Source organism: Aegilops tauschii, chromosome 5 (assembly GCF_002575655.3).
Source record: "Aegilops tauschii subsp. strangulata cultivar AL8/78 chromosome 5, Aet v6.0, whole genome shotgun sequence".
NCBI lineage: Eukaryota > Viridiplantae > Streptophyta > Magnoliopsida > Poales > Poaceae > Aegilops > Aegilops tauschii.
The window spans coordinates 334563568-334590183 of record NC_053039.3 but is presented as its reverse complement, the minus strand read 5'-3'; the positions used below and the strand labels follow the sequence as shown (position 1 = coordinate 334590183).

The following is a 26616-nucleotide window of genomic DNA, read 5'->3' as shown; positions in this document are numbered from 1 at the left end:
TGGATGGTCACTACTAGGGAAAAGCTTATACACAGACGCTTACTAGTAGCGCTCTTTATTTACCCACGCTACTACTATTTACTAGTAGCGCGCTATAATGACCCGCGCTACTAGTACTATTTACTAGTAGCGTGTGGCAAAAAATAACACGCTATTAGTAAATATTCTCGACCGTGCCCCGCGGAAAGACCGTAGTAGTAGCGTGGGTTTTAAACCATCGCTGATATCTGTGGCGCCGGTGAGATACCCTGCACTACCGCTAGCCTTTCAGTTCCATCCCCCACCCCGTCAACCGTCCCAGTCCACCCAGTCCCGCACCCCACCCACCCCCGATTCACATCCCCTCCACCTCCTCTCATCTCCTCTGCCAATGGGATCTCTCCCTTTGTCTGATCCATGTCGGGATCCTCCGTCGTGTGGCCGCACACGCGCGCAGCCCTCCTCCACCGCCCAGCCGACAAGGCCCATCGTGACGGCCAGCCCAGGCTGCTCCCCGCCGCGGCATGGAGGTGGCGGTGTATGAGGTGGTGCTGCGGCGCGGACGGTGATGGAGGAGGCGGTGTACGAGGTGGTGCTGCGGCAGGCCACCTAGGGTTTGCGCCTCCTCCCTCCGCCCCCATCACACAAGCCGCATCGAGGAGGACGACGCCGACCTCGGACCGTCGGAAGCACCATGGAGAAGTACGAGAAGCTGGAGAAGGTCGGGGAGGGCACCTACGGCAAGGTGTACAAGGCGCAGGACAAGGCGACGGGCCAGGTGGTGGCGCTCAAGAAGACCCGCCTGGAGATGGACGAGACGACGAAGGGATCCCGACCACCGCGCTCCGTGAGATCTCCCTCCTCCGCCTCCTCTCCAGCTCCCTCTACATCGTCCGCCTCCTCGCCGTCGAGCAGGCCACCAAGGGCGGCGGCGCTGGCGGTGGAGGGAAGCCCGTCCTCTACCTCGTCTTCGAGTTCCTTGACACTGACCTCAAGAAGTTTGTCGACGCCTACTGCCGTGGGCCTGCCCCTAAGCCGCTCCCAACTCAGGTCGTCAAGGTAGCGATTTTAATTAGTTTTGAGGCTGATTTGCCCTTGCCCTGCTCACCTGGCTTTCTGCCGATGCTACGTCGGCTGAGTCTCCTATCCATCGATCTGAGGACTTGGCACTTCCTCATATATGCCCATTCTGAACTCTGAGTTTTGCATCGGAAACGTGCAGAACATTGATATGCAATCAGAGCAAACTACACTGTAAACTTGTAGCTGGTTTGAATTCGTCGAAAAATATGCAAACTCTACTACTCTAGCCTAGTTGCAGGAGACTAAATTAGGAACTAAGTAGTGCTAGTATAATGATTGAAACTCAATGTTGACTGCTGCTGGCGTTCTCTATTTTGCATACACTCAAGTACAGATTAACTTGTTGTTAGCTTTGGAATCAATTCATCTTCATGCCTTTATTTTGAGGATGCTATCGTTAATTTTCATTGGATAGCAGATGGTAGAGTCCAGTTTAATTTTGATAGGTCTGTTTCGGGCTAATAGACAACTTTCTTTACTTTCTTGTAGAGTTTTTTGTATCAGTTATGCAAATGAATTGCACACTGCCATGGCCATGGTGTCCTTCATCAGTTAGACCTTTGTTTTCTGATTTATGTTTTCTGATCCATGGACAAGGAGAAGATGATACTGAAAATTGCAGATCTTGGGTTAAGTAGAGCTTTTACTGTTCCTATGAAAAGCAGATCTTGGGTTAATGTACAGTGACGGTGCTGCTGCACTTGTGCTAGTCAGTGGGGAGAAAGCTAGAACCTTGGTCTTCAAGTTCTTGCAAGGACCAGAGGGTATGCTGATGCTGCGCATGTAAATCTTACATGCCTCGTCATTAATCATTGTTGGTGAAACAAATGTCACTTGAGAAATCTCAGCCCATTTTTCTTATTAATGAATACTGTTACCCACATTATCTTGACTCACATAATGATCTTTTTCTTTAGGATTCATGATTTTTTTTCTTTTTTCTTGTTATTATGCATTACTATGAGTTTATTGTATTAAGATTCCTTGCAACTTCAGGCACTTGAGCTATTTACAGAAGAAGGGACCCGGCCTTCTTCATGTCTTGTGGTAGTGTCTTCCTTTGATTCATTCGTGCAACAAAGAGGGGACCTGGCCTTCTTCACGTCTCGTGCAAAAAGTAAGGACTACCCTTCGGCTGTTACTATTGATGCATGTGCATGTGCTAAAAAGAAAGAAAATACCCTACCGGATTTGAACGCTGATGCGTACTAACAAGTTTTCACTTTCCCGACGTGGCCATAGGGGTGATTGACACTGACTACGACAGCCTGGTGGGCGTCGTGCTCTTCAACTACTTAGAGGTGGACTTCGACGTGAAGCCCAGCGACCGCGTCGCACGGATGATCGTCCATGTGATCACTCATGGCACGGTGGAGGACCTCGACGCCATCTTTCAGGGTGAGGGAGGATCCGGGTCCTCCGGCGTCTGAACTCTGAGCCTTGGTAGATACATGTAGAGAAGTGGTCTGTTTAGGCTGGTGGTGGAACACTAGGGAAGGTAGCCACCTTCGGTTGTGTGTGTTTAATTTATTTTGCACTAGACGTGTCCCTGATTTCTATCTATGAATAATGCACGTAATTTTTATTTTTTTTAATTTATAATTTGTTAGTAGTAGCGCTGGGGAAAACTACACGCTACTACTATCTAGCATAGTAGTAGCGCCTAGTATACTAGAAGCGCTACTACTATTTCGATAGTAGTAGCGCGGGTGTGCACCAGCGCTACTACTAAATTTTTAGTAGTAGCGCGGGTGCACCCACGCTACTCGCGGGTACCCGCGCTGCTAGTAGTCATTTTACCCGCGCTGCTAGTAGCCTTTTTCCTAGTAGTGGGTAGATATAGGTTTTTGAATTATAAAAGCAGCAAGGTAACAAGCGATAAAAGTGAGCGTAAACGGTATTGCAATGCTAGGAAACAAGGCCTAGGGTTCATACTTTCACTAGTGCAAATTCTCTCAACAATAATAACATAATTGGATCATATAACTATCCCTCAACATGCAACAAAGAGTCACTCCAAAGTCACTAATAGCGGAGAACAAACGAAGAGATTATTGTAGGGTACGAAACCACCTCAAAATTATCCTTTCTGATCGATCTATTCAAGAGTCCATAGTAAAATAACACGAAGCTATTCTTTCCGTTCGATCTATCATAGAGTTCGTACTAGAAAAACACCTTAAGACACAAATCAACCAAAACTCTAATGTCACCTAGATACTCCAATGTCACCTCAAGTATCCGCGGGTATGATTATACTATATGCATCACACAATCTCAGATTCATCTATTCAACTAACACAAAGAACTTCAAAGAGTGCCTCAAAGTTTCTATCGAAGAGTCAAGACAAAAACATATGCCAACCCTTATGCATAGATTCCCAAGGTCACGGAACCAGCAAGTTGATCACCAAAACATACATCAAGTGAATCAATAGAATACCCCATTGTCACCACGGGTATCCCACGCAAGACATACATCAAGTATTCTCAAATCCTTAAAGACTCAATCCGATAAGATAGCTTCGAAGGGAAAACTCAATCCATTACAAGAGAGTAGAGGGGGAGAAACATCATAAGATCCAACTATAGTAGCAAAGCTCGCGCTACATCAAGATCGTGCCAAATCAAGAACACGAGAGAGAGAGAGAGATCAAACACATAGCTACTGGTACATACCCTCAGCCCCAAGGGTGAACTACTCCCTCCTCGTCATGGAGAGCGCTGGGATGATGAAGATGGGCACCGGTGAGGGATCCCCCCTCCGGCAGGGTGCCGGAACAGGGTCCTGATTGGTTTTTGGTGGCTACAGAGGCTTGCGGCGGCAGAACTCCCGATCTAGGTTTCTTTTCGGGGGTTTCTATATTTATAGGGATTTTTGGTGTCGGGAACAAGTCAGGGGGGTCCCCGAGGCGGGCACGAGGTTGGGGGGCGCGCCCCCCACCCTCGTGGGTGCCTCGGGACTCTTCTGGTCCATCTTCGATACTCCGTGGGCTTCTTCTGGTCCAAAAATAATCTTCGTGAAATTTCAGGTCAATTGGACTCCGTTTGGTTTTCCTTTTCTGCAATACTCAAAAACAAGGAAAAAACAGAAACTGGCACTGGGCTCTAGGTTAATAGGTTAGTCCCAAAAATCATATAAAATAGCATATAAATGCATATAAAACATCCTAGATGGATAATATAATAGCATGGAACAATAAAAAATTATAGATACGTTGGAGACGTATCAAGCATCCCCAAGCTTAATTCCTGCTCGTCCTCGAGTAGGTAAATGATAAAAACATAGTTTTTGATGTGGAATGCTACCTAACATATATATCAATGTAATCTTCCTTATTGTGGCAAGAATATTCATATCCAAAAGATTCAAGACAAAAGTTTAATATTGACATAAAAATAATAATACTTCAAGCATACTAACCAAGCAATTATGTCTTATCAAAATAACATTGCCAAAGAAAGCTTATCCCTACAAAATCATATAGTTTGGCCATGCTTCATTTCCGTCACACAAAATGCTCCCATCATGCACAACCCTGATGATAAGCCAAGCAATTGTTTCATACTTAGCCTTTTCAAACTCTTTCAACTTTCACGCAATATATGAGCATGAGCTAGCACTATGGGTGGAATAGAATATGATGATGGAGGTTGTGTGAGAAGACAAAAAAGGAGAAAGTCTCACATTGACGCGGGTAGTCAATGGGCTATGGAGATGCCCATCAATTGATGTCAATGCAAGGAGGATTTCCATGCAACGGATGCACTAGAGCTATAAATATATGAAAGCTAAACAGAAGAAACTAAGTGGGTGTGCAACCAACTTGCTTGCTCACGATGACCTAGGGCATTTTGAGGAAGCCCATCATTGGAATATACAAGCCAAGTTCTATAATGAAAAATTCCTACTAGTATATGAATGTGACAAAATAAGAGACTCTCTATCATGAAGATCATGGTGCTACTTTGAAGCACAAGTGTGGAAAAAGATAGTAACCTTGCCCCTTCTCTTTTTTTCTCTCATTTTTTTATTTGGGCCTTCTCTTTTTTTTATGGCCTCTTTTTTATTTTTATTTTTTCTTTGGGCTTCTTTGGCCTCTTTTATATTTTTTTTTTATTTTTCGTCCGGAGTCTCATCCCGACTTGTGGGGGAATCATAGTATCCATCATCCTTTCCTCACATGGGACAATGTTCTAATAATGATGATCATCACACTTTTATTTACTTACAACTCAAGAATTACAACTCGATACTTAGAACAAAATATGACTCTATGTGAATGCCTCCGACGGTGTCCCGGGATGTGCAATGAATCAAGAGTGACATGTATGAAATTATGACGGTGGCTTTGCCACAAATACGATGTCAACTACATGATCGTGAAAGGCAATATGACAATGATGAAGCGTGTCATAATAAACGGAACGGTGGAAAGTTGCATGGCAATATCTCGGAATGGCTATGGAAATGCCATAATAGGTAGGTATGGTGGCTGTTTTGAGGAAGATATAAGGAGGCTTATGTGTGTGATAGAGCGTATCATATCACGGGGTTTGGATGCACCGGCGAAGGTTGCACCAACTCTCGAGGTGAGAAAGGGCAATGCACGGTACCGAAGAGGCCAGCAATGATGGAAGGGTGAGAGTGCGTATAATCCATGGACTCAACATTAGTCATAAATAACTCACATACTTATTGCAAAAATCTACAAGTCATCAAAACCAAGCACTACGCGCATGCTCCTAGGGGGATAGATTGGTAGGAAAAGACCATTGCTCGTCCACAACCGCCACTCATAAGGAAAGCAATCAAAGAATGCCTCATGCTTCAAATTTGTCACACAACGGTTACCATACGTGCATGCTACGGGACTTGCAAACCTCAACACAAGTATTTCTCAATGTCACAATTACTCAACTAGCACGACTCTAATATCACCATCTTTATATCTCAAAACAATTATCAAGTATCAAACTTCTCATAGTATTTAATGCACTTTATATGAAAGTTTTTATTATACCCATCTTGAATGCCCATCATATTAGGACTAATTTTATAACCAAAGAAAATTCATGCTGTTCTAAAAGACTCTCAAAATAATATAAGTGAAGCATGAGAGATCAATAATAAAAACACCACCGTGCTCTAAAAGATATAAGTGAAGCACTAGAGCAAACGACAAACTACTCCAAAAAATATAAGTGAAGATCAATGAGTAGTTGAATAACTATGTGAAGACTCTATAACATTTAAGAATTTCATATCTTGGTATATTATTCAAACAGCAACCAAAACAAAATAAAATAGAATGACGCTCCAAGCAAAATACATATCATGTGGTGAATAAAAATATAGCTCCAAGTAAGGTTACCGATGAACGAAGACGAAAGAGGGGATGCCTTCCGGAGCATCCCCAAGCTTAGGCTCTTTGTTGTCCTTCAATATTACCTTGGGGAGCCTTGGGCATCCCCAAGCTTAGGCTCTTGCCAATCCTTATTCCATAGTCCATCGAATCTTTACCCAAAACTTGAAAACTTCACAACAGAAAACTCGTAAGCTCCGTTAGTATAAGAAAATAAAACCACCACTTAGGTACTGTTGTGAACTCATTCTAAATTCATATTGGTGTAATATCTACTGTATTCCAACTTCCCTATGATTCATACCCTCCGATACTACTCATAGATTCATCAAAATAAGCAAACAACACATAGAAAACAGAATCTGTCAAAAACAGAACAGTCTGCAGTAATCTGTATCATTCGAATACTTCTGGAACTCCAAAAATTCTGAAATAAATTGGTGGACCTGAGGAATTTTTCTATTAATCATATGAAAAAATAATCAACCTAAAAGCACTCTTCAGTAAAAAAAAAATGGCAGCTAATCTCGTGAGCGCAAAAGTTTCTGTTTTTTACAGCAAGATCGCATAGACTTCACCCAAGTCTTCCCAAAGGTTTTACTTGGCACAAACACTAATTAAAACATAAAACCACATCTAAACAGAGGCTATATTAATTATTTATTACTAAACAGGAGCAAAAGCAAAGAACAAAAATAAAATTGGGTTGCCTCCCAACAAGCGCTATTGTTTAACGCCCCTAGCTAGGCATGATGATTTCAATGATGCTCACGTAAAAGATAATAATTGAAACATAAAGAGAGCATCATGAAGAATATGACTAGCATATTTAAGTCTAACCAACTTCCTATGCATAGGGATTTTGTGAGCAAACAACTTATGGGAACAATAATCAACTAGCATAGGAAGGCAAAACAAGCATTACTTCAAAACTTTAAGCACATAGAGAGGAAACTTGATATTATTGCAATTCCTACAAGCATATGTTCCTCCCTCATAATAATTTTCAGTGGCATCATGAATGAATTCAACCATATAGCCAGCACATAAAGCATTCTTTTCATGATCTACAAGCATAGAAATTTAGTACTCTCCACATAAGCAAAATTCTTCTCATTCGGAATAGTGGGAGTATCATAAGAAACTCGAATACTATAAATTGTTTCCATATTAAAAGATTAATGTTTAGAAAAAGCGTAATCATAATCATGACAAGTTTTATAAATATAATCATCACTACTTTTTATAGCATAAGTGTCATCATAATAATCATCATAAGTAGCAACTTTGTTCTCATCATAATCGATTGAAACCTCTTCCAAGATAGCGGAATCATTACTAAATAAAGTCATGACCTCTCCAAATCTACTTTCATAATTGTCACAATAAGATTCAACACCATCCAAAATAGTGGGATCATTACTTCCTAAAGTTGACACTCTTCCAAACCCACTTTCATCAATATAATCATCATAGGTAGGAGGCATGCTATCATCATAATAAATTTGCATGTCAAAACTTAGGAGACTAAAAATATCATCTTCATTAAACATAGCATCCCCAAGCTTGGTACAAACATTAATTGCAGCAAATAAATTCTCAAAAATGTCATTCTCATCAAACATGGCATCCCCAAGCTTGGGCCTTTTCATATCATAAGCATAATCACTCTCATCATTAATAGTATGGATAGCACCAATATTATAGCAACTATTATCATCACAATGAGTAGTAGGAGCAACATCATTTGAGAGGGATGCCTTTTTACCTTTGCTTCTCCGTCTTTTCTTTTTCTTCTTCGCATCATGTGTGGGTTTAATCCTCTTTTTGGAGCTCCTTATTAATGAGATTGGTTGAATAGAAGGCTCCTCCTCTTTACCTGATTCATCATAAGAAAGAATAGGAGGATATTGGGAAATCTCTTCCCTTTCATTTGTATTCTCTTCTATTTGTTTTCTTGTATTTATGTAATTGGCAATATAAGGATTTTCAATGCAATTCACCGCACAATACATATAAATTTCCTCTAGATCAAAATCAAGAACTTTATCAAGGACAAATTCTGGCATATCCTTAGTTATATGTTTCATTTCTTCATAACCCACAAGCGAACTAAGTTCATTATGATGCGCAAGGGAAATCAAGTCATCATAATTTTTGGACACGATACGGTCATGAAACAATTTGCATTGGATATTTAAATGACCACGTTCATTGCAAAGTTCACAAGGATGACTAAGAAAATTTAAATTTTTAGCACAAACATCTAGCCTTTCTTGCAACCATTTGGTTTCTAAATACATATGCCTCTTGCAAAATCTATCTTCCCTATTTGGTGTGTACTTGCAAACTCTATGCACTCCACAAAAATTGACATGCTTATAAGAGACATTTTCATCATGAATAGTGCAATCATCATTAGTACTATGGATATTCAAAGAGTTCGTACTAACAACATTGCAATCATGCTCATCATTCAAAGTTTTAGTGCCAAACATTTTAATGCATTCTTCTTCTAGCACTTTGGCACAATTATCGGAATCCTTATTTTCACGGAAGACATTAAAAAGATGAAGCATATGAGGCAACCTTAATTCCATTTTTTTTGTAGTTTTTCTTTTATAGAATAAACTAGTGATAAAACAAGAAACTAAAAGATTCGATTGCAAGATCTAAAGATATACCTTCAAGCACTCACCTCCCCGGCAACAGTGCCAGAAATTGCTTGATGTCTACTACACAACCTTCTTCTTGTAGACGTTGTTGGGCCTCCAAGTGCAGAGGTTTGTCGGACAGTAGCAAATTTCCATCAAGTGGATGACCTAAGGTTTATCAATCCGTGGGAGGCGTAGGATGAAGATGGTCTCTCTGAAACAACCCTGCAACCAAATAACAAAGATTCTCTTGTGTCCCAACACACCCAATACAATGGTAAATTGTATAGGTGCACTAGTTCGGCGAAGAGATGGTGATACAAATGCAATATGGATGGTAGATATAGGTTTTTGTAATCTGAAATTATAAAAACAGCAAGGTAACAAGCGATAAAAGTGAGCGTAAACGGTATTGCAATGCTAGGAAACAAGGCATAGGGTTCATACTTTCACTAGTGCAAGTTCTCTCAAAAATAATAACATAATTGGATCATATAACTATCCCTCAACATGCAACAAAGAGTCACTCCAAAGTCACTAATAGCGGAGAACAAGCGAAGAGATTATTGTAGGGTATGAAACCACCTCAAAGTTATCCTTTCTGATCGATCTATTCAAGAGTCCATAGTAAAATAACACGAAGCTATTCTTTCCGTTCGATCTATCATAGAGTCGGTACTAGAAAAACACCTTAAGACACAAATCAACCAAAACCCTAATGTCACCTCAAGTATCCGCGGGTATGATTATACGATATGCATCACATAATCTCAGATTCATCTATTCAACCAACACAAAGAACTTCAAAGAGTGCCTCAAAGTTTCTACCGAAGAGTCCAGACGAAAACGTGTGCCAACCCCTATGCATAGATTCCCAAGGTCACGGAACCCGCAAGTTGATCACCAAAACATACATCAAGTGAATCAATAGAATACCCCATTGTCACCACGGGTATCCCACGCAAGACATACATCAAGTGTTCTCAAATCCTTAACGACTCAATCTGATAAGATAACTTCGAAGGGAAAACTCAATCCATTACAAGAGAGTAGAGGGCGAGAAACATCATAAGATCCAACTATAGTAGCAAAGCTCGCGCTACATCAAGATCGTGCCAAATCAAGAACACGAGAGAGAGAGAGAGATCAAACACATACCTACTGGTACATACCCTCAGCCCCGAGGGTGAACTACTCCCTCCTCGTCATGGAGAGCGCCGGGATGATGAAGATGGCCACCGGTGAGGGATCCCCCCTCCGGCAAGGTGCTGGAACAGGGTCCCGATTGGTTTTTGGTGGCTACAGAGGCTTGCGGCGGCGGAACTCCCAATCTAGGTTTCTTTTCGGGGGTTTCTATATTTATAGGGATTTTTGGCGTCGGGAACAAGTCAGGGGGGTCTCCGAGGCGGCCACGAGGTAGGAGGGCGCGCCCAGGGGGTAGGGTGCGCCCCCCCACCCTCGTGGGTGCCTCGGGACTCTTCTGGTCCATCTCCGATACTCCGTGGGCTTCTTCTGGTCCAAAAATAATCTCCATGAAATTTCAGGTCAATTGGACTCTATTTGGTTTTCCTTTTCTGCGATACTCAAAAACAAGGAAAAAACAAAAACTGGCACTGGGCTCTAGGTTAATAGGTTAGTCCCAAAAATCATATAAAATAGCATGTAAATACATATAACATCCTAGGTAGATAATAAATAGCATGGAACAATCAAAAATTATAGATACGTTCGAGACGTATCAGTCTACAATGCTCTGCATGGAGCTACTCTAGCTAATTGCTCTCACTTTCAATACGTATCCAGATTGAGACTCGGAGTAATTTGGATCGGTGTAAAAGCTTGCATCGATGTAACTCTTTACGACAAACTCTTTATCACCTCCTTAACCGAGAAATATTTCCTTAGTCCTCTTAGGTAACTAAGGATAAGTTTGACAGCTGTACGGTGATCCACTCTTGGATAACTATCGTACCCCCTTGCCAAACTCATGGCAAGGTACACAATAGGTCTGGTACACAGCATAGCATACTTTATAGAACCTATGGTTGAGGCATAGGGAATGACTTTCATTCTCTTTCTATTTTCTGCCATGGTCGGGTTTTGAGTCTTACTCAACTTCACACCTTTGCAACACAGGCAAGAACTCCTTCTTTGAATATTCCATTTTGAACTACTTTAAAATCTTGTCAAGGTATGTACTCATTGAAAATCTTATCAAGCGTCTTGATCTATCTCTATAGATCTTGATGCCCAATATGTAAGCAGCTTCACCGAGGTCTTTCATTGAAAAATTCTTATTCAAGTATCCTTTTATGCTATCCAAAAATTCTATATCATTTCCGATCAACAATATGTCATCCACATGTATTATCAGAAATTCTACAGAGCTCCCACTCACTTTCTTGTAAATACAGGCTTAACCATAAGTCTGTATAAAACCAAATGCTTTGATCACCTTATCAAAGTGTATATTGCAACTCCGAGATGCTTGCACCAGTCCATAGATGGATCGTTGGAGTTTGCACACTTTGTTACCACCTTTAGGATCGACAAAACCTTCTGGTTGCATCATATACAACTCTTCTTTAAGAAATCCATTAAGGAATGCAGTTTTGACATCCATTTGCCAGATTTCATAAAATGTGGCAATTGCTAACATGATTCGGACAGACTTAAGCATCGCTACGAGTGAGAAAATCTCATCGTAGTCAACACCTTGAACTTGTTGAAAACCTTTTGCGACAAGTCGAGCTTTGTAGATAGTAACCCTACCATCAGCGTCCGTCTTCCTCTTGAAGATCCATTTATTCTCAATGGCTTGCCGATCATCGGGCAAGTCCACCAAAGTCCACACTTTGTTCTCATACATGGATCCTATCTCAGATTTCATGGCCTCAAGCCATTTATCGGAATCTGGGCTCATCATCGCTTCCTCATAGTTCGTAGGTATGTCATGGTCTAGTAACATGACTTCCAAAACAGGATTACTGTACCACTCTAGTGCGGAACGTGCTCTGGTTGACCTACGAGGATCGGTAGTAACTTGATCTGAAGTTTTCATGATCATTATCATTAGCTTCCTCTCTAGTTGGTGTAGGCATCACTGGAACTGATTTCTGTGATGAACTACTTTCCAATTGAGAGAAGGTACAATTACCTCATCAAGTTCTACTTTCCTCCCACTCACTTCTTTCGAGAGAAACTCCTTCTTTAGAAAGGATCCATTCTTAGCAAAAAATATCTTGCCTTCGGATCTGTGATAGAAGGTGTACCCAATAGTTTCTTTTGGGTATCCTATGAAGACGCTCTTCTCCGATTTGGGTTCGAGCTTACCAGGCTGAAGCTTTTTTACATAAGCATCGCAACCCCAAATTTTAAGAAACGACAGCTTAGGTTTCTTGCCAAACCATAGTTCATACCGTGCCGTCTCAACAGATTTAGATGGTGCCCTCTTTAACGTGAATGCAGTTGTCTCTAATGCATAACCCCAAAATAATAGTGGTAACGGTAAGAGACATCATAGATCGCACCATATCTAATAAAGTACGGTTACGACGTTCGGACACACCATTACACTATGGTGTTCCAGGTGGCATGAGTTGTGAAACTATTCCACATTGTTTTAAATGAAGGCCAAACTCGTAACTCAAATATTCGCCTCCGCAATCAGATCGCAGAAACTTTATTTTCTTGTTACGATGATTCTCCACTTCACTCTAAAATTCTTTGAACTTTTTCAAATGTTTCAGACTTGTGTTTCATTAAGTAGATATACCCATATCTGCTTAAATCATCTGTGAAGGTCAGAAAATAACGATACCCGCCGCGAGCCTCAACACTCATCGGACCGTATACATCGGTATGTATTATTTCCAATAAGTCAGTGGTCGCTCATTGTTCCGGAGAACGGAGTCTTAGTCATCTTGCCCGTGAGGCATGGTTCGCAAGCATCAAATGATTCATAATCAAGTGATTCCAAAAGTCCATCCGCATGGAGTGTCTTCATGTGCTTTACACCAATATGACCTAAACGGTAGTGCCACAAGTATGTTGCACTATCATTATCAACTTTGCATATTTTGGCATCAATATTATGAATATGTGTATCACTACGATCGAGATCCAATAAACCATTTATATTAAGTGTATGACCATAGAAGGTTTTATTCAAGTAAATAGAACAACAATTATTCTTTGACTTAAATGAATAACCGTATTGCAATAAACATGACCCAATCATATTCATGCTCAACGCAAACACCAAATAACATTTATTTTAGGTTCAAAACTAATCCCGAAGGTAAAAGGAGTGTGCGATGGTGATCTTATCAACCTTGGAATCATTTCAAACACACATCCACCTTGCCCTTAACTAGTCTCTGTTCATTTTGCTACTCCTGTTTCGAATTACTAATCTTAGCAACTGAACCAGTATCAAATACCCTGGGGTTACTATGAACACTAGTAAAGTACACATCAATAACATGTATATCAAATATATTTTTGTTCACTTTGCCATCTTTCTTATCCGCCAAGTATTTGGGGTAGTTCCGGTTCTAGTGACCATTCCCTTTGCAGTAGAAGCACTCAGTTTCGGGCTTAGGTCTAGCTTTGGGCTTCTTCACAGGAGTGGCAACTTGCTTGACATTCTTCTTGAAGTTCCCTTTCTTTCCTTTGCCCTTTTACTTGAAACTAGTGGTGTTGTCAACCATCAACACTTGATGCTTTTTCTTGATTTCTACCTTCGCCGATTTCAGCATCGCGAAGAGCTTGGGAATCTTTTCCGTTATCCCTTGCATATTATAGTTCATCACGAAGTTCTAGTAACTTGGTGATGGTGACTAGAGAAGTCTGTCAATTACTATCTTATCCGGAAGATTAACTCCCACTTGATTCAAGTGATTGTAGTGCTCAGACATTCTGAGCACATGCTCACTAGCTAAGTTATTCTCTTCCATCTTGTAGGCAAAGTACTTGTCAGAGGTCTCATACCTCTTAACACGGCATGAGTTTGAAATGCCAATTTCAGCTCTTGGAAAATCTCATATGCTATGTGGCATTCAAAACGTTTTTGAAGTCCCGGTTCTAAGTCGTAAAGTATGGTGCACTAAACTATCAAGTAGTCATCATACCGAGTGCACCATACCAAGCTTGTCAAACGTTCATAATGTCTGCATCAGCTCCTACAACAGGTTTATCACCTAGTGGTGCATCAAGGACATAATTCTTCTGTGTAGCAATGAGGATAATCCTCAGATCACGGACCCAGTCCGCATCATTGCTACTATCATCTTTCAACTTAGTTTTCTCTAGGAACATATCAAAAATAAAACTGGGAGCTAAACGCGAGCTATTGATCTACAACATAGATATGAAAATACTATCAGGACTAAGTTCATGATAAATTAAGTTCAATTAATCATATTACTTACAAACTCCCACTTATATAGACATCCCTCGAGTCATCTAAATGATCACGTGATCCATATCAACTAAACCATGTCCGATCATCACGTGAGATGGAGTAGTTTTCAATGGTGAACATCTCTATGTTGATCATATCTACTATATGATTCACGTCGACCTTTCGGTCTCAGTGTTCCGAGGCCATGTTTGTACATGCTAGGCTCGTCCAGTTTAACCTGAGTATTTTGCATGTGCAAAACTGTCTTGCACCCATTGTATGTGAACGTAGAGCTTATCACACCTGATCATCACGTGGTGTCTCGGCACGACGAACTGTAGCAACGGTGCATACTCAGGGAGAACACTTATACCTTGAAATTTAGTAAGGGATCATCTTATAATGCTACCACTGTACTAAGCAAAATAAGATGCATAAAAGATAAACATCACATGCAATCAAAATATGTGACATGATATGGCCATCATCATCTTGTGCCTTTGATCTCCATCTCCAAAGCACCGTCATGATCTCCATCGTCGTCGGCTTGACACCTTGATATCCATCATAGCATCGTTGTCGTCTTGCCAACTATTGCTTCTACAACTATGGCTACCGCATAGTGATAAAGTAAAGCAATTACATGGCGATTGCATTTCATACAATAAAGCGACAACCATAAGGCTCATGCCAGTTGCCGATAACTTCTACAAAACATGATCATCTCATACAATAACTTATATCACATCATATCTTGACCATATCATATCACAACATGCCCTGCAAAAACAAGTTAGACATCCTCTACTTTGTTGTTGCAAGTTTTACGTGGCTCCTATGGGCTTCTAGCAAGAACCGTTCTTACCTACACATCAAAACCACAACGATTTTTCCTCAAGTGTGTTGTTTTAACCTTCAACAAGGACCGGCCGTAGTCAAATTCGATTCAACTAAAGTTGGAGAAACAGACACGCGTCAGCCACCTTTATGCAAAACAAGTTGGATGTCTGTCGGTGGAACCAGTCTCATGAACGTGGTCATGTAAGGTTGGTCCGGACCGCTTCATCCAAAAATACCACCGAATCAAAATAAGACGTTGGTGGTAAGCAGTATGGCTATTATCGCCCACAACTCTTTGTGTTCTATTCGTGCATATCATCTACGCATAGACCTGGCTCTGATACCGCTGTTGGGGAACGTAGCATGCGATTTCAAAAATATTCCTACGATCACGCAAGATCTATCTAGTAGATGCATAGCAATGAGAGGGGGAGAGTGTGTCCACGTACCCTCATAGACCGAAAGCGGAAGCATTTGCTGAACGCGGTTGATGTAGTCGAACATCTTCTCGATTCAACCGATCAAGCATTGAACGTACGGCACCTCCGAGTTCAGCACACGTTCAGCTCAATGACGTCCCTCAAACTCTTGATCCAGCAGAGGGTCGAGGGAGAGTTTCGTCAGCACGACGGCGTGGTGAAGGTGATGGTGATGTGATCCGCGCAGGGCTTCGCCTAAGCACTACGACGCTATGACCAGAGGAGTAAACTGTGGAGGGGGCACCGCACACGGCTAAGAGAATAACTATTGTGCTTTGGGTGCCCCCTGCCCCCGTATATAAAGGAGGAGAGGGAGGAGGTCGTCCATGGGGTGCGCCATAGGGGGACTGACTAGGGCTCCCAATCCTAGTCGCCCCCCCTTCCTTTCTTTCGGAGGGGGAAAAGGGAAGGAGAGGGAGAGGAAGAGGGAAAGAGGAAAGGGGGTTGCGCCCCCTCCCCCTTGTCCAATTAGGACTCCCTTGGGGGGCGTGCGCCACCCCTTGCGGGCTCCCCTCTCTCTCCCATATGGCCCATGAAGGCCCATTACTTCCCCAGGGGGTTCCGGTAATCCCCTCGGTACTCCAAAATATACCCGAACCATTCCGTTGTCCGAATATCATTGTCCAATATATCAATATTTACCTCTCGACCATTTCGAGACTCCTCGTCATGTCTGTGATCTCATCCGGGACTCCGAACAATCTTCGGTCACCAAAACACATAACTCATAATACAAAACATCATCGAACGTTAAGCGTGCGGACCCTACGGGTTTGAGAACTATGTAGACATGACCGAGACACATCTCCGATCAATAACCAACAGCGGAACCCGGATGCTCATATTGGTTCCTACATATTCTACAAAGATCTTTGTCGGTCAAACCGCAATGACAACATACGTCATTCCCTTTGTCATCGGTATGTTACTTGCTCGAGATTCGATCCTTGGTATCATCATACCTAGTTCAATCTCGTTACCAGCAAGTCTCTTTACTCATTCTGTAATGCATCATCCTGCAACTAACTTATTAGTCACATTGCTTGCAAGGCTTATTATGATGTGCATTACCGAGAGGGCCCAGAGATACCTCTCCGATACTCGGAGTGACAAATCCTAATCTCGATCTATGCCAACCCAACAAACACCTTCGGAGATACCTGTAGAGCATCTTTATAATCACCCAGTTAGGTTGTGACGTTTGATAGCACACAAGGTATTCCTCTGGTATCCGGGAGTTGCATAATCTCATAGTCAAAGGAATATGTATATGACATGAAGAAAGCTATAGCAATAAAACTGAACGATCAACATGCTAAGCTAACGGATGGGTCTTGTCCATCACATCATTCTCCTAATGATGTGATCCCATTCATCAAATGACAACACATGTCTATGGTTAGGAAACTTATCCATCTTTGATCAACGAGCTAGTCTAGTAGAGGCTTACTAGGGACACAGTGTTTTGTCTATGTATCCACACATGTATCAAGTTTCTGGTTAATACAATTCTAGCATGAATAATAAACATTTATCATGATATAAGTAAATATAAAATAACAACTTTATTATTGCATCTAGGGCATATTTCCTTCAGTTCAAGTCCTCCATGTGAGCATGTGAGAAGATCCTACGGGATTCAAGGCCCCTCACGAGAAGATCCGTCTAGGATTCAAGGCCTCCTCTTGGAGATGAACTTTACCTTCTATCTTTCCCTTTGTTGTTCTTGTATCTTGTGGATCTATGTGTTTGTTAGTCTAGTGGATGTGTGATTGGACTTGTTCTTGAGTGTTTCCTCTTATTCCCCTCGTGTTCATCGTGGGAATCCCTCCAATCGTGAAAGATCGGCCTACACCGGGTTAGCCCCGTATCAAGAAGGTTCTTAGGAATTCTTATACATCCACTTGGCTAACAAAAACTAAGACAATCAAAGCAACAAATGGATGTATTTAAATGGAGAAAATATGCAAATCAACATGCTCACACAATAAAATAGCAAATGAAATATGTGTCAAACATGCACAACCAATTTTAGAATCTATCAAGCAATTGGCGATGACTAGGTCATCTATATATGAGTATATTGACTTAGGAGTCAAATGAGAACATTTGATCATAGGTCATACTCATTGTTTAAGCACAAGTGGGGTTGCCACTTTTAGATAAAGCATTATGTGTTCACACCATTACAGTTGCTTTAGCTCAATTTTTAGAGCGAAGCTCCCCTAGATGTGATAACCCCCCAAAGAGGGATGAACTAACCTTGGGTTTTGTCGATGATGAATTCATGTAGATAGTGAAGATGTGGATGCTCAATGTTGATGTAGATCATCAAGAGTTCGGAGCAATCCTTTGGAGTTTTGCACTTTCAATACCTACATGGGTTAGTCCAACAAGGAACATACAAGGATATCCATAGACATAGAGAAAAATGCACAAATGATGATGTCCATGAAAGCATTAGGTTACCTTGTCCCTTGTCTTACCAACAAGAGGGTTTGTGACTCCATGAACTTGGTGCAAGATATGAAAGTTGATTGCACAAGTCCTTGCCAAAATGAACATGAGTGAAGTATATTGGTGGATTCACCCTCAAGAACACTCTAGTTCTTCTTCTTTGGGACCCACATCAACTTGATGGGAATCCTTGGAGTTGTAGTTGAACTTGATGAAGTAGAGCTTGACGTATTCTTGGGAACCCACTTGACCATGGCTTTAGGAGCTTCTTCAAATGAGTCAATCTCCTCTTGAAGCTTGTCCTTTGCCTTTTAGCTTGTGGTCTTGTGGTGAAAGATCATCTTGAGCTTGTGTTCCCTTAAATGAAGTGGGGTCATACTTCTCTTGTTGAGGAACAAACTTTGTCTTGGGGTATTGATCTTCTTCCCATTGAACTCCATTTGCATTGAACTTTCATTCAAAACCAACACCTTGATTCTTCCGGTGTCTTCCTTGCTTGAGTACAATTTCCTCAAATTGCTTACTCCCGACAAGACTCTTGTAAACACCTTTCTCTATAATTCCCTTCAATAAGCTATTTTCTTGCTCAAGTGTAACTTGGCTGAGAGAATCATTAGTGGAATCAAGAGAATTACTATAAGAAACAATATTGGATTTTGCATGGTTATTGTTACTACTAGAAGAAGAATCTTTCTTGCTCTTGTTACTAGGTTTAACTTGTGGCATGTAAGTAGACAAGAGGAGATGTTTGGCAATGTAATAAGAACCCTTTTTCGAAGATCATCATTGATTGATTTTAGGAACTCATGCTCTTGCTTTAAATTTAGCTTCTCGAAGCGTAGCTTCTCATGAGTTCTTAGGAGCTCTCTATGATCCTCTTGATTTGTTTCATGAGCTAACTTAAGAGTGTTTAGTTCTTTTAGACAATCAATCTCCTTATTATCATTTTCATTTCTTTCATCTCGATTAGCATGATTACTAGCAAGTTCATTATAGCTCACAGCACTAGTTTTATCAACAAGCAAATCATCATCACCTAGGAAATCATCTTCATCACTATTGAAATCAAGATACTCGGGGTGTGATACCTTGGGGACTTTAGCCATGAAGCATCTTCCAATTCCTTCATTTGGTGAATCAAATATGTCATGGGAGTTGGATGATACTAGTGCAAGACCAGCAACACCTTCATCTTGTGTATATTCGGAGTCGGGGTGATAGTTTCTCTTAGAGTAGTTGTCGGAGTTGGAGCCGTAAATCCAGTCACCAATATGAGCTTGATGTCTTCGTCTTGTGTAGCTCTTTTATGACTTGTCTTTCCTTTCTTAATTCTTGCTTCTTTGAGAGGGTCTTCGTTCATACACTACTAGGGAAAACCTTATACACAGAACTTTTGCAGTAGCGCTGGATAAAATGGGGCGTTGCTGCTACTTAGCAGTAGCGCGGTGCAACAAAAGGCGCTACTGCTATGAACATAGCAGTAGCACGGCCAGGGCGAAGAGCGCTACTACTAAAAGTACCCCACCATTGCCGCCAGGCTAAGTGTAGTAGTAGCGCTTTCTCCTAAACCGCGCTACTGCTAATCCAGCCTTATACCCACGCGCGCCCGCCCGTTTTCTCACTCTCATGTCTCACTATCGCGGTCGCCGTCCTCCTCCTACCATCGCCCCCGTCGCCGCTGCCGCCGACGTTGTTGCATTGTTGTGGGTGTCGCCGCCGTCCTCCTGCCTTGGTAAGCCTCCTCCTTCTCCTCTTCCTCCTCCCTCCTACCTCCTCTAGCTACCCCTCCTCCCTCCTCCGCCCCACTCCTCCCTCCTCTAGCTGCCTCTCCTCCTCCCCTCGTCCCTCCCCCTGCTCCTCCCTCCTCTAGTCGCCCCTCCATCAACAGCACCTCCTCCCTCCATAGCCCCTCCTCCCTCCACAACCCCTACTCCCTCCATAGCCCCTCCTCCCTCCACAGCCCCTCCTCCCTCGATAGATTTAGTTGATAGTATAGATAGGTAGAATGTAGGTTTTTTCAATGGTATAGATAGGTAGAATTTGTAGAATGTACAAAGAATTTAAGTGGTTAATAGAACTAATTTATTTATAGTAAGTTCTTAATAGAACTACTTGAATTAGTAAGAAAATTAATTATTTTTATTTATAGTAAGTACTTAGTTGAACTAGTTGAATTAGTAAGAAAATTAATTATTTTTATTTATAGTAAGTGCTTAGTTGAACTAGTTGAATTAATAGAACTAGTTTATTTTTAGTAAGAAAATTTAGGTATAGAAATTTTTTGTAATTTTGTTTTTCAATATAGAAATGTATTGGAAAATTTATTTATTTTTATGTCATTATCACTTTGTCATCAAAGAATGCTATATGAGATTTGATGATCTAAAATTGTACTCGGTGGAATATGCGGGCTTTGTAGAGTCGTGTCTCCTTGGAGTGATCATCATCCGAGCTACCTCTACTTCCTCTACACCCGAGTCGGTGAGCTAAAAGTCCACCTCATCCTTCTCCACTCCTCGGTGTGTTGAATAGAGTAGAACTAGGGTATTTAGTCGGTGAGCTCATGTGCGAATGCTTATGATAATTGATCCGGATGGAATTGCAAGTTTAAGCATCGTTGTATGTGTATGGACATCTTTGTATCTCAGGGAAAATCCGAGTGGCCTATGTTTTGCCGGAGTGTTGATTCATTTCCGTTCCGGCAAATTTCAGGCTCTCAATATGTCCTATTTTAGCAAAGGTCATGCCTTTTTTCCGTGAATTTAAGCATGACTTGTGCTAGAATATGTAGGAAATATCAAGTGCCCCGGATTTTCTAGAAAGAGAATTAAACGACATTTCGAGTTGACTTTAAGTCTGTCAGGGCTCCATACATGGCAGTAAAAAAATCGGCGAGGGGGAGTCTTCACCATATATGAGAGAAGAAGAATGCCGACTGTTGTTGTGGGGGTCGCTTCTCCTTCTTCTCTTTATACTAGACCTTTGTTATGCACTAGGGGAAGAAGGAGTAGCAACCATCATTGACGGTCGAAAAATCGGTGAGGGAGTGTCCACCATATATGAGAGAAGAAGAATGTCGACTGTTGTCGTGGGGGTCGCTTCTCTTTCTTTTCCTTGTGCTAGATATTTGTAATGCACTAGGTAAAGGAGGAGTAGCGACCATCACCGACGGTCGCAATATCAGAGAGGGAGTGCCCACCATATACGTGAGATGAGAGTTTAGGAAGGAAGACTCGACAGACCTAAAGTCAACCCGTTGCATATTGAGTAATAGTGATCCGTGTGTTGAGTTTCCTGGTAGTTGCCTTCGATCGATTTTCAATTAATGTTTCAACTATGAACATAGGAAATGCCTGACGATGAAAAGGATTTCGGTATGTGCGAATACTGCGAAGGCGAGCGCGGCCTGTGTGACAGGCCTCACCTAGTTGGTGGTAGGCGCTTCAGCATCAAGCTGGATGAGACCTTCGAAGTGGATACAATAAGTCACAACGACAAGTCTTTTTTCGTAATTAAGCATGACTTATGCTTCTTTTGCTTCAACTTATAATTTTATTTTTTTACTATTCTACTAGTGTATCCCCTGCCATGCAAGAATGTATGTCTTGGATAAGATTGGTTTCAGTACTATGGAAAGTATGGAGGTAAAGAGAGTTCACTTGAGGACCAATCATGGTTATACTTTTGCCGTAAAATTATACAATGCAGACACCTACACCTATTTTGAATGCAAAAATTAGAGAGCACTATGCAAGGCTTATGCATTTGAACCTGATATGCTTATCACCTTTGATATTCGTCTGGAAGATGAAGTTGAAGGTAATATCGACATCTGGGTCGATGTGTAGACGCCTCCAGTTCTACCATTATGTGAGTTTCTCAACCATATTTATGTCTTGGATATTGTTTATTCAAAAATAGTTGACAACTAATTTCTATTGACAGCTTATTATTCAGAAAAACATGTCTGGCGCTTGGTAGACATGACCTATTACTGTCCCAGGGCTGAACTAAACTGCGAGGAGATAAGTCATTATGTTTCATGGCTTGAGGATCTTGATACTGTCAAGACAGATTATTTTCCTGGACTTCGAAATATTAGAACTCAAAACGTGCGACCACTAGCGTGCGTATTGAACTACGGTCACATCTATTTAGGAAAGATGGTAAGATTTTTACTATTTGTCCTCGGTGCATCTTTTGCATACATTATTTTTTAAGCTAAACTTTATTGCTAAGTATGTTACTACAATGTTCTTCAACGGGGACTCCCAATGATAGTTGTGCCTCATTGGATCGAGGCTAAAGGTCGCATGAAAATGGTTAGCTTACGGCCAAGACATCCTACACTGCACATGAGTGCATTTAGAATTTCTTGAAGCGAGCAAGTCTTAATAGTCAAAGACTGGAGCAAAATTGTGAAGGATCGCAGCAGAGAAGTACTAGGGGGCAGCAATCAGAAGCGCGGGCCACAATTAGGAGACAGGTTCATCTGCATGCTCCAATATGATGAACCAGGAGTGCTACACATGTTCTATGCTATTTTACCTGAGAGAGAGAGAGAGCAGCAGCAGGAGTGATTAGCTAGCTAGAATGAGTTTGAAGATGATGATGTGCTACACTATGACTATGATGATTAAATAACTAGTGTTGGTGGTAATGACTATGATGATTATTATTAACTAGTGTTGGTGGTAATGACTAGGCTTTTCCCTAGTAGTGATAACAATCATCTCTACTCCTCTCTCTCGGAGGTGATTCGTCTCTTCTACTTCTCCTTTTTCATGAGTCTTCCCTTTTCTTGTAGGGAGCCATACACTCATTGGAATAGTGTCAGGGTCTTCCACAATTGTAGCAATTACGATCACGACTAGAAGATCTTTTCTCATTGTAGGACCTTGACTTGGAGCTTCTCCCTTTGCTTCTACTCTTGTAGAACTTGTTGAAGCTTTTCACCATTAAGATCAATTCTTCATTGGAGACTAACTTGTCACTTGATGTTGTAGGAGAAGCTTTGTATGCACCACTTGACTTGTTGTGGAGGTCTTCCTTATCCTTGAGTGACATCTCATGAGCAACAATTCTACCAATGACTTATGTGGGCTTGAGATGTTTGTAATTGGGCATCATTTGGATCAATGTGCACACGGTATCATATTTGCCATCCAAAGCTCTAAGGATCTCCTTGATGAGAGCAATCTCTTCACTTCCTAAGCCGGCAATCTCATTTGTGATGAGAGCAAATCTAGAGTACATTTCAGCGACTCCTTCACCATCTTTCATCTTGAACTTGTCAAGTTGACTTTGAAGCACATCCAACTTGGATCTTTGACGGATTCGGTACCTTCGTGCATATCAACCAAAGTATACCAAATTTCCTTTGCATTCTCAAGGCGGCTGATTTTGTTGAATTCCTCGGGGCATAATCCATTGAAGAGAACATCACAAGCTTGAGCATTGTATTGCAACATCTTCAATTCTTCCACGGTCGCTTCACGATCCGGTTCTCTACCATCCTCAAAGAATTCACCTTGCAAGCCAATACGAACAACAGCCCAAACGGCGGGGTTATGACCAAGAATATGCATTTTCATCTTATGCTTCCAACTAGCAAAATATGTACCATCAAAATAAGTACCTCTATTGTGATAGTTACTCTCAGTAGACGCCATACTCTTCTAGGTTGTGAAACCAAGGCTATGATCAACAAAGCAATGGAAATCAAGGCTTACGGAGACCAAAGCTCTGATACCACTTGTAGGATTGAAAGTATGTCTAGAGGGGGATTAGACTACTTGACCAAATAAAAATCTTTCCTTTCCCCAATTTTAGTTTTGGACGGACTTTAGCAATTATGACAAGTCAAGCAATCAACCTACACATGCAATTCTAAGAGTATAGCGGCGGAATATAAAACATTGCATACTAAGGTAATGGGAAGGGTTTGGATAAGGCAAATGCTATGGAGACACGAAGGTTTCTGGCGTGGTTCCAATAGGTGGTCCTATTGTACATCCACGTGGATGGAGACTTCAACCCACGAAGGGTAACGGCTGCACGAATCCACGGAGGGCTCCACCCACGAAGGGTCCACGAAGAAGCAACATTGTCTATCCCACCATGGCCATCGACCATGAAGGACTTGCCTCACTCGGGTAGATCTTCACGAAGTAGGCGATCTCCTTGCCCTTACAAACTTCTTGGTTCAACTCCACATCATGACGGGGGCTCCCAAGCGACACCTAACCAATCTAAGAGACACCACTCTCCAAAAGGTAATAGACAGTGTGTTGATGATGAAAGCCTCGCCCTTGTGCTTCAAATGATATTCTCCCCAACACTCAACTCTCTCACACAGATTTGGCTATGGCGAAAGAAGGATTTGAGTGGAAAGCAACTTGGGGAAGGCTAGAAATCAAGGTTCAAATGGTAGGAATGGAATCTCTTGATCTCTCAACACATGAGTAGGTGGTTCTCTCTTAGAAAATGAATGGTGGAAGTGTAAGCATGTTCTGATAGCTCTCCTCAATGAGAAAGAAGGGGCAGAGGGGTATATATAGCCTCCACACAAAAATCCAACCGCTACACACTTTTGACCCATCTCGGTGGCACCGACCAAAAAAACTCGGTGGCACTAATCTGTGCAAAAATATGAACGTTAGGAATCTCGGTGGGACCAACGGGAACAACTCGATGGGACCGATGTGCTAGGGCTTAGGGCAAACCTCATCTCGGTGGCACCGATTGCATCATCTCGGTGGGACCGAAGTGAAGCAATAATGCAACCGAGAATCAGTCATGCCATCTCGGTGAGACCGATTGCAACATCTTGGTAAGACCGAAGTGATTGCAACAAGTCACAGAGAGCTAGCAAGGCCATCTAGGTGGGACTGAGATCCATATCGGTGGAACCGAATTGTTAGGATTTTGGCTGTGCTAAGTCCAGATGAACTCGGTGGCTCCGAATGGGAAATATCGGTGAGGCCGAGTTGGGAATTAGGGTTTGGACATATTTGGCTAGAGAAAGTGGTGAGGGTTTTGGAGCAATATCACTAAGCACTTGAGCAAATAGATCATTAAGGCTACTAATAATGGGGAGTATCATATACTAGTATCATGCATATGATACTAGTGTATGATACTACCTCCATAGTGCATAGTATCATAAAGTAGTATCATAGATGATCGTATTTATTGCCATGCATGACGCAAAGTAGCATAGCATTTAACATGATACGATATCTACCTATGTTACTCTAACCCTCTCTCTCTTCTTTAATTGTGTGCCACATAAGCATGTTTGCTAGTCCCAAGTGCATGTTACCGGTTATGTTACTCCCACTATGGCCAGCCTAAGCAACACCTCATCCCCTTTTAATAGTATTGGCTTTCCTATGGACTCAATGTGATCTTGGATCATTTAAACAAAAATGTAGAGTCTTGAGCTTTTCGCAATCCTTGTCCTTAGCATTTTGAGGGGTCCACATCTCTAGTCCATGTCATGCCAATCATTGAACATCCTGAAATACTTATCTCAAATGGATATTAGTTCAATGAGATATATGTTGTTATGAATTACCAAAACCACTTGGGGATTAGTTGCATTTTCACCTTCGCATGTCATGTGTTTACCTCTCATAACCTTACTACTCAAGTACACATTTCAACATTGAAGTTTAAAGATCCAAAATGTGCATTCATAATCCTCGAGTAAGTAAAGTTTCGTAAGTAAATCCCATGCCACCAAACTCTATATGACACCATAAATAGCACCATTTAGAGCAACTTTAGCAGAGTCGCCATGTTGACAACCTCGATATGCATATGGACCGCGCTCGATGCATTATGGAGGCTGCTAAGGTGATGCGCAGCGTATACATGTTGGTTGCCTCCATATCATGGGACCCACTCATCAGTGGGGCATTCTTTTTCTCCGGTCTCTCTCTGGTCCCCACACGAGGTGGTGGATTGAAGTTTCCTTGGCGCCATACACACAACTCTCATATGGAGGCGCTACAAAAGTTGGCACACAAAATATGGAGCATGAGAGGCCAAATATTGAGAGCGCTTCATAAATCCTGGTGATTCTGACATGTATGTCGACTCCGCTAGTTTTTTTTTGGTCAGAATTGCCATATTGACAGTTATTATGGCAATTGGCCACTATAAAGACTCTACTAGAATTGCTCTTAATTAGGCGACACTTCTTTTTGTCACTGTTTTTTGTCTCATAGGTGATCATATTCATTTGTGATGCAAAACTGGGGTTACATGGTGCTTCAGAAAACAAGTTTATGTGTTTGCTCTTGGTTCTTGATTTTTTTTTTCTAGTTTGCTCTCTCCCGCAAAGCATC

General features: G+C 41.6%; 1 protein-coding gene across 1 annotated transcript; it reads left to right on the top strand.

The window, feature by feature from the left end:
* The first annotated feature begins 387 nt into the window (after positions 1 to 387).
* Positions 388 to 2657, top strand: LOC109772036 (cyclin-dependent kinase B1-1). Its single transcript, XM_040390363.3, is given in 4 exon segments — positions 388 to 751; positions 754 to 1038; positions 2059 to 2179; positions 2305 to 2657. Coding segments are annotated over 4 exon segments (672 nt in total). The 5' UTR covers positions 388 to 673; the 3' UTR covers positions 2493 to 2657.
* Positions 2658 to 26616: the final 23959 nt, after the last annotated feature.